Raw genomic sequence first — 12,883 nt, 5'->3', positions numbered from 1 at the left:
CCCTAACCCTAACCCTAACCCTAACCCTAACCCTAACCCTAACCCTAACCCTAACCCTAACCCTAACCCTAACCCTAACCCTAACCCTAACCCTAACCCTAACCCTAACCCTAACCCTAACCTAACCCTAACCCTAACCCTAACCCTAACCCTAACCCTAACCCTAACCCTAACCCTAACCAAGGACCAGTGGCATCAGCTCCCCATCACCTCCCACAGCCGATCCTCCTCCCTCGTCATTTCTGGCACCAATTTCCACCGCCTTAAAGGCATTTTCGCTCCCGGCCTGGACATCCGGCGGTCGAGTTCGGCGCTACCCGACGGATGGACTTCGAGCTCGAAGTTGCCTACATCCTCGGCGGCGCAAGCATCGACTCTGCAGAAGACCTCAACCCTCTCGGCCTGCCGGTGCCGCTAGAACAGGCCGAAGACCTTGACCGTGTCCACCAGTGACGGCCCCGGGCCTAGGGCTAGGGCTAGGTACTCACCCCTAGCATGGCTATCACCGCCTCAAAATGAGTCTGGCAGCAATGCTGGGGCCATGTGGGTCTCAAACTCGACCAATCCAATCCAATGTCAGAAGGGTGTGTTGGACTCCTGAGAAGCTTGACAAGCTTCCTCTGGTCTCTGTTTGCCTCCTGGTTCCTTTCCTTGTATTGGCCATCTTGACTTTTGAAGCTGCTGCAGTGGACATTGTAGCTGCCGCTCTGATTTTGTATCGAATATTTCTCAGACGCGTCAAACATCAACAGAATTCTGTCTTCAAACCCCTACTTGGAAGTCGCTAAACGCGTTATAACGCTAAATTGGGTTCGATAACGCTAACGGCCAAAAAAAGGAATATATACAGTATGCTATTTGTGGAATTTGCTGTAGAATCCTAGCTTTGCACCGAATTCTTGACTCGCATGTGATGAACTCGGCTAGCAAAAGATGTTCCCGAGACTGTTGGGGTGTGCATTGGCTCGAATCCGAGTACATTACGTACGCATCACGCTTGTCGTTGTCGTTGCGAGCGACTCTTTCCAGCTGCTTAGCCGCTTCTCACTTCTCGCAACCATCTCGACCGCCGTAAGGATCGCAATTCTGACTTTTGTCGACCCATCTAACTAGACTTCGATATGTCAGGCTCCTTGACGTCGCTGATAGCAGCTATCAGCGCGATCCGCACAGGCGTCGGCATCGTTCAGCATCAAGCCATTCATCACGGTGCATACTCTCCTTATCTCACCGTATTGTTGATCGAGAGCGTCAAAATCTCATGCGCTAGTCTTCTCTTAACAAGAGCATTATACAAAGAGCGACAATCGGCCAAGGTCGACCAAGCCGATTACACCAAACTTGCAGAGGAAGACTACGACATTAACGCTTCGACTGATGATCTTTCTTCGGAACGATCTTCATTGCAGCCTGACGCCGAACTTTCACAACCTCGGAGTACGCAAAGGACGCTCTATCACCTTGTCCTGTCGCAAATTTTCGCCCGTCAAGGTCTCCGACTCATCGTTCCAGCACTTCTGTATGTCGCGCAAAACAATCTCTGTCTTGTGGGAGCTACCGAGCTCGATCCCGCCTTCTTTCAAGCGCTATGGCAAATGCGTTTACTCGTTAGCGCAGTACTCAGCCGTTTCGTACTGAAGCGCCACATCAACAGGCTGCAGTGGCTTTGCATCGTCGGGATCTTCTGCGGTGTTCTCTTTGTCAAGTCCGCAACCAAAGGTCATGAGCATGGCGACGGGATCAAGGTCGGTCACAGGCAGTTGTCCTCAAGCGTCTTAGCGACCATTCAGGTGGCCGCTGCTGCAGTGCTCAGCTCAGTAGCTGGCATCGCGCTCGAGTACATCTTTCGTGATCGAACTATCAATCTGTGGGCCTCCAACGTGCAGCTCAGCGCCTTCTCTATCCTTCCTGCGGCTCTCCTTGTCTTGGTATCTGACAAGCACCAGCTTTCGCCTGTTCTGCACCACCTCACCCACAGCTTCTGGCCCATCAGTGTGGTTATCTTTCATTCCATGAACGGCATGCTCGTCGCTCTCATGCTTAAGAAAGCTGGAGTCATTATCAATGATTTAGCTAGTGCGCTTGCCATTATATTGACGTTTCTGCTCAATACGGCCCTTTTCCCTTCTGACAGTGAGGTCAGAGGGTTCGGCAAGATTACGTTCGTGTGCTTGGGCTCGGCTTCGATCCTGACATCAACAGTCATGTACCAGCGATGCGCAGCGACGATCAAGGACGATGCTCAGACCAAAGCACACGTCGCATCAAGACCACTACCAATCAGCACATTCGCGATTCAAGACCCGCCAGCCTCGTCGACCTCAGCGTTCGAAGCCGATTCTTTCGATATGCAAGCACGTAAAGTGTACATCAACACGACGCGGAAGCCGCTGTGCCCAAGACATCACTCATTTGACCCCGATGCTCGTGCGATGCATCCAACGCAATCGCCATTATGGATATCCAACACGGAGCCAAAGTGATCAATGATGTACGCCTGAGCGCGCAAGGCAGGCGAAGGCCAGAGCAACTTCGCTCACTACATGTCATGCGGGGCGTCAATCTTAGACTTGCCTCTTTCGATACCTATACAGCGCTCCTCTCCTTTTCTGCACAGATCACGAGCAATGTTGCTTGAGATTGCTTCGAGCCGGATCATGTTTGAAGCTCACAGTTGGACACGGGACATTTCCTTACCTTCTTTAAATAAATGCATGGTCCTTCTGGTTCGGCGAGGAACCCACACTAGCTCGTATCGTCCGCCTCCTGTCCACCAACCTCATTCGCTTTCCGCTGCTTCATTAAGCAAGCTTTGCATATTTGCCTGTGCTCGGCATCTAAGAGCCATCAGGCTGCAATCCCATCGCCCTTTTTCGATCTGACCCTAACCTAAAGCATTTAATGCAAGATCCTGTATTGTGCATGATCAAAACAAGAAGAAACAACGATGAAGCGTGACAAAACCAAACCATACAGAGGGGGTCCAATCACAGCGGATCACACGCACTTCTGTTCGGCTGCCAAAGCCCAAAACTCCCCACGCTGCTTCAACAGCACCTCGGGGCTTCCCGTCTCGATGGCACGGCCGGCCGACATGCAGATGATCTGATCAAAGTCGATAATGGTAGCGATCCTGTGAGCTACGGCGATGACGGTGGTGTTGGAGAAGTGTTTGTTCAGCACGTTTTGGACTGCCGCGTCTGTTTCCATATCCATGGCACTCGTAGCTTCATCCAGCACCAAGATCCTGCGCTTGCGAAGCAACGCACGAGCCAGCGACAGCAGCTGCTTTTGACCCGTGCTGATGAAAGTGTCGCCCGTCAGAAGCATCTCGTCCAGCTTGTTCTCTTGCTTCTTCACAAATTCGGCCAGATGGCACTTGTGCAGCGCGTCCCGCAACTCGTCCTCGGTGCAAGCGCCCTCTGGGTCGAGATTCTCGCGGATCGTAGCGGCGAGGATCAGCGGGTTTTGCGGAACGATCGTCATCTGGGACCGTAGCTTGCGCGCAGGAATGCTTGCAATATCTTGACCATCGATACGAATTGTTCCGGTTCGCATCTCTATCATACGAAACAGCGCAAGAAGCGTAGTGCTCTTGCCCGAACCCGATCGACCCACCAGACCCAATCGTTGGCCAGCACCAAGGTTGAAGCTTAGCTCCTTCACTGCAGGCTCCAGATTGGCTGAGTACGAGACGGTCACCTGGTCAAACTCGATATTGCCTCGAATCGCAGACTCGCTTGCCGCCGCACTGTCTTGCTCGCCGTCCTGCTTGGTCGCCATAACAGCATGCTCTTCGGGCTCGAGATTGGTAAGCTCGCGGACACGTTCCAACGCTACACCTGCAATTTCTACCTCGGTGAAGCTGATGACTGTGTGGTTCAGTAGCAAGCCCAACTCGGTCGCCTGCACCAGGGCAACACCGAGCAGACCTGCGTTAGATGAGTGGCGCAGCACCACTACCAACAGCACCAACACCACGTTGATGATAGTGGTCAGTGTAAGCAGCCACGTTTGCAACCAACGTCGCACTACAAACAGGTGGTAGTACGGCGTCTGCGACAGATCCAGAGATCGAGTGTTGACATCCAGTAGAGCTGCCTCACGCTTCAGGCCGCGCACCGTCGCTAAACCCGAAGGCGAAGACGTTTCCGAGAAGAGCGAGTACAGCGGGCTCTTGGCTGCCATCTCCAGACGACGAAGCTGTCGACTCGAAGGAATGTAGAGTCGCTGCATGCCAAACGAGGCTGCAATGAGTCCCACTGTCAGCACTGCGAGATAAGGGGCAGGGATCACCATGGTGACGATCGATCCCAGCAGCAAGAGCGCAATGAGGACCGCATTGACTAGCGCTTGGGTCAAGCTTTGGTCGACGTTGAAGACATCCTGCGAGAAGCGATTCAAGATCTGACCCGAACTCCACTTGTCGAAGAATGAAAGCGGCGCAGAGAAGACGCCTTTGAGCTGGGCAGCATGCAGCCTGTTGCCCGCCGACTCTGCACAGTTGACCTGGAAAATCCAGAATCCAACGGCGAGTGCAACAGGGCTCACCGGAATGAGTATCGCATAGCCAGCCAGCCAAGAACCCCAGTCCTGGAAGGGGTGCCTCTGTTGAGCTTCAGCCCATGCTTGCAGGTAGTACGACGGAGCAATGTGCGACGCAGTACCAACAAGGGCAGTAAATCCGAAGACTGCCAGTTTGCCAAAGCCAGCAGCAATGAACCAAGTGGCATACACCTTCCATCCGACAGCACCGGTCATGACCGCTTCCTGCTTTTCGGGCGCACCTGTCTTGATCGCCTGATCTTTCGATTGGTCTTGTGGAGGCATGGCCCTCTGCGAGTCGAGGCTGGCGCGCGAAATGGCATCCTTACCCTTTATAGACAAGTCCTCGTATCGACCTTGCTCGGCGATCTTACCTCCGTCGACCCGAACAATTAATTGCGCATGGTGTAGGAGGTGGACAGCATTGGTGGCCATGACGACCGTTTTCCCGTTGAGAAGGCCAGCAGGGCCCATCAGGGATCGCCACATGTGCGCAGCCGTTTCTGCATCCAGAGCGCTGGTGATGTCGTCAATGACAAACGCCTCAGCATCACTGTAGACGGCACGAGCCACTGCAACTCTTTGGCGCTGCCCACCGCTGAGAGCACTTGCAGTGGTGGAATCGCCTTCTTGCAAGTTGTCGATGTCTTCGGTAAGCGCGCATGCCCGAAGGGCCGAGAGATACCGTTCTTCGTCGTACTCGCCCGTCGCAAAAATGATATTTTCGCGGATGGTTCGTTTCTCTTGCAGCCACACGTCTTGACTGACATAGGCGACACGTTTGGCAAGAAGCGGCAGTTGCTGTTTGCCCTTGATGATATCCGATTCGCCAAGGATAGCTTGCAACAGGGTCGACTTGCCTTGGCCGAGGCGACCGCAGATCATGGTAAGAGTACCAGTCGGGATCTCGATGTTGACGTTGGCAAGCACAGTCTCGTCTGCCCAGCCGATATCAGCCTCAACAAACTTGGCAACATAGCCAGCTGATGTTTCTTCGGAGCCGGTAGCAGCGGCGTGACAGGCGATGCCCTGATCGACGGCATCCTGGGTGTCGGGCCTGTCTTGGCTGTTCAAGAAGCCTTCAATACGTTGCATACTTGCCCAAGCCTGGAGGAGGGAAGAATACTGCTGGCCGATTGAGAGGAGAGGAGTCTGGAGGATACCAAAGATGGTCAGGGTCGTAAAGATGGTGTTGAGATCGAAGCGATTGGAGCCACTCAGCCTGTCAACGAGGATGAGCGTGACAAAGGTCGAGAGCCCAAGGAGCTCGCCTGTGCAGTTTGAAGACCACGACGCCTGTGAGCTGCTTCATCATGTTGCCGCGCTTGATGAGCTCCTCGGCGCGAACTTTGCTGATCTTTTCGTGGAGAATGTCCTCGTAGGCCGAGAACTTAACCCCCTTGATGTCCGAGGTGACACTGGATGTCAAGTTGACTCGCTTATCGGTTAGCTCGCTCCAAGCGCCCTGTTTGGTGCCGATACCACGACTTGCAAGTGGGGTGAGGAGAAAACAAACAAGTACCGACGCCATGGATGCAAGGAAGACCAGGCCGAGCCGGGTGTATAGAAGGTAAATACCCACGCCGATGGTGATGACTCCGCTCCAGAGGTCGTGGACGATGTCGATCGATTCAACGACACGCTCACTGTCGACACTCATGAGGTTGGCAGCTTTTCCACCGCCGCAGATTCGCGCGGTTCTAACGTGTAAGTTGAGACCTTTGCGATAGATGGCCTCGACGTAGCCTCCTCTGACCTTGCACATGAGCTGCGAGGAGGCATGCCAATACTGACCGGTGGCAATTGTTTGGCCGAGGTAGACGAAAGCATACGCACCGACGAGACCCCATCCATAGACAGTTGGTTGAGGGGCGACGGCTTGGCCCTTGACCGAGCCCGAGTAGGATTGTACGAAGGCGAGTGTGGTGGAAACAAGCAGGGGCTGGGCAAGCTCAGCTGCAGTAAGGAGTAACTTCCAAGGCACCGGAAGCAGCGCAGCCAGAGGATAGGCCCGGAGCGTCGCCCAGAGAAGACCTCGGTTGGCGTTGCTCTGTGGGAAGGCTCTGCCGTTGTACAGCATTGCTGGTTGAGGCGATGGTGTGGAAGCGTTGTGGTGTTGCGAAGGTAGCTTTTCTAAACGATACACTTCGGCGCTGGAGCGCGAGACACTGTGCTTGATGTCGACACTAGCGTCTGAGTCGAGCTGCTCGGAGGCGGCCGAGGGCTGTACTGACGGTGTTGAGACGCCGGACCAGCTGGAGATAAACTTGTCAGCGAGAGAGCGTCCATAGAACTCGGCCTTGAGCGAATCGAGGTCTTCCATTTCGAGGGGCTTGCGGAAACCGTTCCACAGCATGGGAAAGACCCAGAGGAAGAAAAGGCGCGAGAAGAAGCCGGCTCGTGATTCGTGGGTCGAATTAACGTCGATGCTGCGGATGCCCTTTGTGTTCTCGACAGTGAGCATCAAAGTCTGACACCCAAACGCAACCACACAGACATAGAAGAAGGACGAGTGCCGGATGACTGGGATGGCATCGAAGGTGCGAATTCGGCAAGCATTGAAGAGCAGAGAGCAGAAGATCCAGAGAGGAAGCACCATATTGCCGCCGCGAGTCTTTCTACGTTCGGCGATCGAAAGTGGGATGGCAAGTAGCGAGGCGAGGAAGAAAAGGACCACGCTGGCCATACCAGTGCCCTCATCCATGGCATCTCGAAGCGAACGGGAGGAGGGGGCCGCCAAGATGGCGACAGCTACGAGGCTGAAAACCGCATTAGAGATGTAGACGAAAGCGCCAAAGAGACTGATGGGATCCGAATGGGGAGAGCACGAACGCAAGAGCGAGAGGTGAGGTTGTGTGAATGCAGTGGGGTTGTCGGGCTTGTTGCGGATGTGGACGAGTCTGGCGGTGATGAGCAAGATGGCGATACACGAGGGCAAGATAACAAAGATGGCGTTGGAGAAGGTAACGGTAAAGTCAAAGAAGCGGCAGTTGGAGACAGGCGTGAAGACGCCGTCGTTGCAGTGCATGCTGACAACTCAAATCGGACTGAGAGATCTGTGGTGGACGGACAAAAGGAGCGGACAAAAGGAGCAAGATACAAAAAGATTCTCTTTTATTATAAGAGACTGCAGGGCAGGGAGAAACTTAGGTTAAGCAGGCTCCTCAGACAGAGTCGGCTTATCTTGAACCCCACACGCCTCGGCGGCTACGACCAGCTCCAGCCGCCGGGAGAGGGTGTTCCGTGTTTAAGGGCCATTCTAGTTAGCCGATAGAAATCTCGGCCAAGCTGGCTTTGAAACAAAGTGAGTGGCGTTATCTTGAACCCTGGATCACACGCCTCGGCAGCTACCACGAGCCACAGCCGCCGGGAAAGGCCTTCCAAACCGAAGCGCTCTTTTTCATTTAAGTAGGAATTAATCCAGCTCAGCTGAAGTTTCATTTCTCTTATCCAAGTGCCGCCGCACCGAACGTAAGACTTTTGTTCAGTGGATGGTTTTCTTGAACGTTTCCTTGAAATGAGAGTCTTGAACACGCGATTCAGGGATGCGGCATCTTTGCAAGCCTTCACGGAATTGCTTGCAAGGGAGGCAAGCAGCGAACTCTTGGTCCGACAGAAATGTTCACTCGACTTCCTTCCGCCCTCATGTTGAGAGATAAGCTGGAGTTCTTTCTTCCCGCAAAGACACAGTGTCTCTGGGTCGGCAAAGCCCAGTTTCTATTTCCGGGAACTTTGTGTTTTTTATTTATTTATCTTGCTCACTTTTACCCTTCATGACACACCTGCTTCAATTGAGTCTGTACCGTCTACAAAGTTGTTTTCAATTTGTGTGATTGGGGTTTTTCCGGAGTTAGTTCCTGACCTTAACCAATACGAAACTGGCCAAAGTGAGTGAGATGTCGACGTAGAGCATTGGCTTCGTCACTTTCAAACCGAAGAGACCTGTTTCACAAATATAATATAAAAACGCAGGTTGAGACCACCACCCACCTATCATTGATCTACAGCGACGAAATATTTCTCTGTCATGACGAACCAAGAAGATGACTTGTTGTGTTGAATCTGCGCGGACAGAGGCACCTCTTATTGACTTCCACGGTCCTTTGTCGACCCGCCGGACCGAAGAGCATTATCGAACAGAACAGTGTGCGAACCTCTTACACTGGGCGGCCCTCGCCAGCTTCTATGAAGTCTAACACCTCGGTAGCCGAGCTCGAGTGACCCGCATGACCGTTTGGCAACCAGCACTTCAAAATTTGTTCTGGCGCTATCCCGCCGGCAGAAGTAGAAGTGGGGTCTCAGATGCAAACAAGGACTAGCGGGAGAACCTGATCGAAAGATTGCACTTGCCCATGTCTGCCTATCTATCTGTAGTCCAATTCATGTCTCCCTAAGTGGTGGCGGCGCATCTTTCCCACCACGGTCGGGGCCGTGCAACAGATCGAAGTCGCCACTTGAGAACGCTTTGCTACACCAATCAAGTCTTGGCTGCCATCATGATGTCGCAACGATCCGTCCGTTCAACACATCATTCGGTCAGAGACTTGTTCGGAAGAAGCTGTTCCGCCGATCGCAGTTGAGTGCAACAGGCTAGAGCGGAGAGACACCGGCATCAACAGCGGCCTCACCAGAACGGCCAACACACGCAATGCTTTGCAATCTAAGTCCACCAATTCACACCAGCGGGAAGCACGTGCTGTACGTACAGTGGCAATGCTTTCTAATTTACACAAAACGGCTACGCGGACGTGCCTGTACTTTGTGAGATTCTCTCAGCCCGACATGTTCTCAATCATGCTTGCAGTCAGCAAAGGGAGCCGGCCGGCTGGCCGTGGGCCATTGTAGCTTTTCTTGAGACGAAAACTCACCAGGCTCTCAAAGGATGGACTGTGCACCGCAGGCTAGGGCTAGGCATTCTGTCGTCGCTGTAGAATCGTCATTGCTGCTTTGTCCGCGAGAACCTCCTGCTCTTGTTTATATCGTAATCACTTATTCTCAGCTATTGGCACAGAAAGTCACTATTCGAGAGGACGAAGCAACGTTGGGTCAGTTTAGCAGGTGTTAGTACTGTATCACTGCCGGCAGATACAGTACTGCACATATTGCATGCTGAATGACAGCTTCGCACGGTGGCCCAACCGACTGCCTGGGGTTTTCCGATTCGGGGAAGTCTTGTCCGGCTTGCTTTCCAGCACAAACCCCTGATTCTCGGGTTCGGAAGCCCCCTCCGGCTTTAAAAACAAAACAAAAACCAAAATCTAATATCAATATCTTGCTTACGGAACAGACGTGACTGTGCATTCATCTTCGTCAGCTCTGCTATGGAAGCTCTGGGTACATGCTTCGGCAGAAGGGTCTACTCGTCCACAGGCGTGCGCAGACTGTAGCCTCTTGCACTAGCACACTGGCGTACAGCCGAGCCGTGTACAGCCACTTCTAGGTCGGGCACACCTTTCCTCTCCTTTGCCTTGCTCGACTTCTTTTACCAAACGATGATAGCGTAAAACTGCCACATGACCCCGCCTTCGTGCTGGGGATCCACGACACTCCGGCCCGGCGTTCATGGAACGGAGCAGAAGTAACACAGAGGTGACCGTTGTCTGGTCTGGGTATGAGGTCGATCTTTCGGTTTGGCATTTTAGGCTACCTTCGGCCCTGTCGTTGCGGTCAGTCAGGAGCGAACGCGTTGCGACCGTATCATGAGGGCTCTCCTTTTGGGCACCTCAGTCGACTGGCCTTTTCTTCGATGTCCCCTGTTCTTTGATCGCTAAGAGTTTCTTGCCCCTAGACAAGACCGACACTCTTTGGGAGGGAACTTGTCGTACATATAAGGAAGGGCCCCAGGAGGAGTCGTCACTCATCGTCATCGAACAACGTTCACACACTCAACCTCAACTTCTTTACTCACTTTGACAACATGGACGCTAACCACAAGCCCTCTCTCGAGTTCCGCAGCTTTGTCGAGCAGCTTGCGAAGGACGGGGACTTGGTCGAAATCAATGACGAGGTCGACCCCGTTCTTGAAGCTGCTGCAATCATCCGCAAAGTTTGCGAAACGAATGCAGCTGCTCCGCTTTTCAATAACGTGAAGGGCGCCAAACCGGGCGGACTTTGGCGTCTTTTGGGAGCGCCAGGCTCCCTTCGTCCAGACCCTAAAACGCGTTATGGCCGCATCGCGCGTCACATCGGTCTGCCACCAACGGCTACCTTGAAGGAGATCATTGACAAGATGGCGTCACCAGCTCAGGTCGACCCGATTGATCCACGCATCGTCCAAACGGGTCCTTGCAAAGAGAACATCCTCCTGGAGCATGAATTCGATCTTACCAAGCTTCCCGCTCCCCTCCTTCACCAAGGCGACGGCGGTCGTTACGTTCAGACATTCGGCATGCACGTCATCCGTTCTCCAGACGGAAAGTGGACCAACTGGTCGATCGCGCGCGCGATGGTGGACGACTCGCACCACCTCGTCGGCCTCGTTGAAGAGCCCCAACACATCTGGCAGATGAAGGAAAAATGGAGGAAGGAGGGTAAGGACGCACCTTGGGCGCTGTGCTTCGGTGTTCCGCCCGCAGCTATCATGGCGTCTTCCATGCCTATTCCCACTGGTGTCAGTGAAGGCTCCTGGGTTGGTGCCATGATGGGTACGCCCGTCGACCTGGTCAAATGCGAGACGAACGACCTACTTGTTCCTGCCAACTGCGAAATAGTCTTTGAAGGAACACTGTCCGTTTCTGAGAAGTCCCCCGAAGGACCGTTCGGAGAGATGCACGGCTATGTCTTCCCTGCCGACATTCGTCCCTGCCCACGCTACAAGGTCAACCTGATCTCTCACCGCAACGACGCGATCATGCCAGTATCAAACTGTGGTCGAATCACTGACGAGACACACACCTTGGCTGGAACTCTGGCAGCTGCTGCCATCCTTCCTCTCTGCAAGAAGCACGGACTTCCGGTCTTGGAAGCGAACTGTCCTTTCCAGGCCACTGCTACGTGGATCGTCCTCAAGATCGACACAGATAGGCTAAGAAAGGAAAAGTACGACCAGGAGAAGCTGATGAAGAACATTGGAGATGTTCTGTTCAGCCACAAAGAAAGCCTCATCATTCATCGCTTCATTCTCGTCGGCGAAGACATCGACATCTTCGACTGGGACGACGTTATGTGGGCGTTTACCACGCGGTGCCGCCCTGGAATGGATGAGCGCTTCTACGAAGACGTCCGCGGCTTCTTTTTGATCCCATACATGGGTCATGGAAATGGTCCCAAGCACAAAGGCGGCAAGGTTATCTCCGACGCTCTCCTGCCGAGCGAATATACCACGGGCAAGGACTGGGAAGCTGCTAGCTTTAAAGATTCTTATCCCAAGGTGTTGCAGGACAGTGTCAATGCCCGCTGGTCGGCGCTTGGATTCAAGTAAGGCAATCCTAGCTTACAAGCAGACTTAAGATCATCACGTCAGAGGGTAGCTACACTGGTAAATACAGCGAATTTCCCACGGCCTAGTTTGCTGAGTACGCTTCAAAGTTGTCGCAGTCCATCGGTCTTCTTCGCCATGTCAACTCCTCATCTATTCGGAAGGTATGTGAGTCTATGTGGCACATAAGAGGTTGTGAAGCTACAGTACAATACAATTCTCGCAAGACTAGCAACTTGAAAGCCTGCTGGTTTGGTTGAAGGTAAGTCCGCCACATGGTGTTCCGCTGGACTGTCAAGCAGACTGTAGTCCGTCTGCCTGTATGGTTGCTGTCGACGGCCTGGCTGCAAAGACCGGAACAACGACGAGATTAAATTGAGCTTGATCATGGTGATGCGGGATGACCGTCGAAACACATGGCTGTAGAGGCGCAGGAGCAAAGAAGCCGAGAATGCGAAACGGAGAGGTGGTGGCATGGCAGAATGTAGGGTACGAACCACACGATCGCGAAGTAGTTGACCAGACAGCTGCCTCTATGCTTCCACCTCGGCGCAACCAACATCTGCCACTCGGTAAAAGCGGAAGCTCAACCTTGACTGGCTCGCTTGGCCGATGCTCCCGGTATAGCTGGGACTCCGAAGAGTTCTACTGCAGCACTACGCGGCGCTGCAGTGTAGAGGGTAAACTTTCGCCCAATCATCTGCAGCGGTTCAGTTGCACTACCGATGGAAGCATTTAATGCATGCACAGCAAGTAAGTTCGATGCTAAAATTTGCACAGCTGAGACTAAGGGTGCTTTCGTAATATGGTGTTTAGAGACCCAGCTTTGTTCGGTCGAAAACTACGGGATGCACGTCGAATAGCGGGGAATTTGACAGGCATCGTTGTCATGTCAACGCTCTGCCGGCTTCTACTGGATGG

At 53.3% G+C, this 12,883-nt stretch overlaps 4 protein-coding genes across 4 annotated transcripts; 2 read left to right on the top strand and 2 right to left on the bottom strand.

The window, feature by feature from the left end:
• Positions 1-1,595: 1,595 nt before the first annotated feature.
• On the top strand, positions 1,596-2,483 carry EX895_001064 (uncharacterized protein; the record flags this gene model as incomplete). The annotated part of the gene is made up of 1 exon (XM_029881664.1): positions 1,596-2,483. One exon carries the CDS (start codon positions 1,596-1,598, stop codon positions 2,481-2,483), a length of 888 nt encoding a protein of 295 aa, XP_029743050.1.
• Positions 2,484-2,997: 514 nt separating this feature from the next.
• On the bottom strand, positions 2,998-5,640 carry EX895_001063 (uncharacterized protein; the record flags this gene model as incomplete). The annotated part of the gene is made up of 1 exon (XM_029881663.1): positions 2,998-5,640. The coding sequence occupies one exon, from the start codon at positions 5,638-5,640 to the stop codon at positions 2,998-3,000; it is 2,643 nt and encodes an 880-aa protein (XP_029743049.1).
• Positions 5,641-5,770: 130 nt separating this feature from the next.
• EX895_001062 (uncharacterized protein) lies at positions 5,771-7,573 on the bottom strand (the record flags this gene model as incomplete). Its single annotated transcript, XM_029881662.1, has 1 exon — positions 5,771-7,573. The coding sequence occupies one exon, from the start codon at positions 7,571-7,573 to the stop codon at positions 5,771-5,773; it is 1,803 nt and encodes a 600-aa protein (XP_029743048.1).
• Positions 7,574-10,462: 2,889 nt separating this feature from the next.
• On the top strand, positions 10,463-11,965 carry EX895_001061 (uncharacterized protein; the record flags this gene model as incomplete). Its single annotated transcript, XM_029881661.1, has 1 exon — positions 10,463-11,965. The coding sequence occupies one exon, from the start codon at positions 10,463-10,465 to the stop codon at positions 11,963-11,965; it is 1,503 nt and encodes a 500-aa protein (XP_029743047.1).
• Positions 11,966-12,883: the final 918 nt, after the last annotated feature.

This window comes from Sporisorium graminicola, chromosome SGRAM_1 (assembly GCF_005498985.1).
Source record: "Sporisorium graminicola strain CBS 10092 chromosome SGRAM_1, whole genome shotgun sequence".
Taxonomy (NCBI): domain Eukaryota; kingdom Fungi; phylum Basidiomycota; class Ustilaginomycetes; order Ustilaginales; family Ustilaginaceae; genus Sporisorium; species Sporisorium graminicola.
The sequence above is the reverse complement of the archived record's forward strand: the minus strand, read 5'-3'. Positions and strand labels throughout refer to the sequence as shown.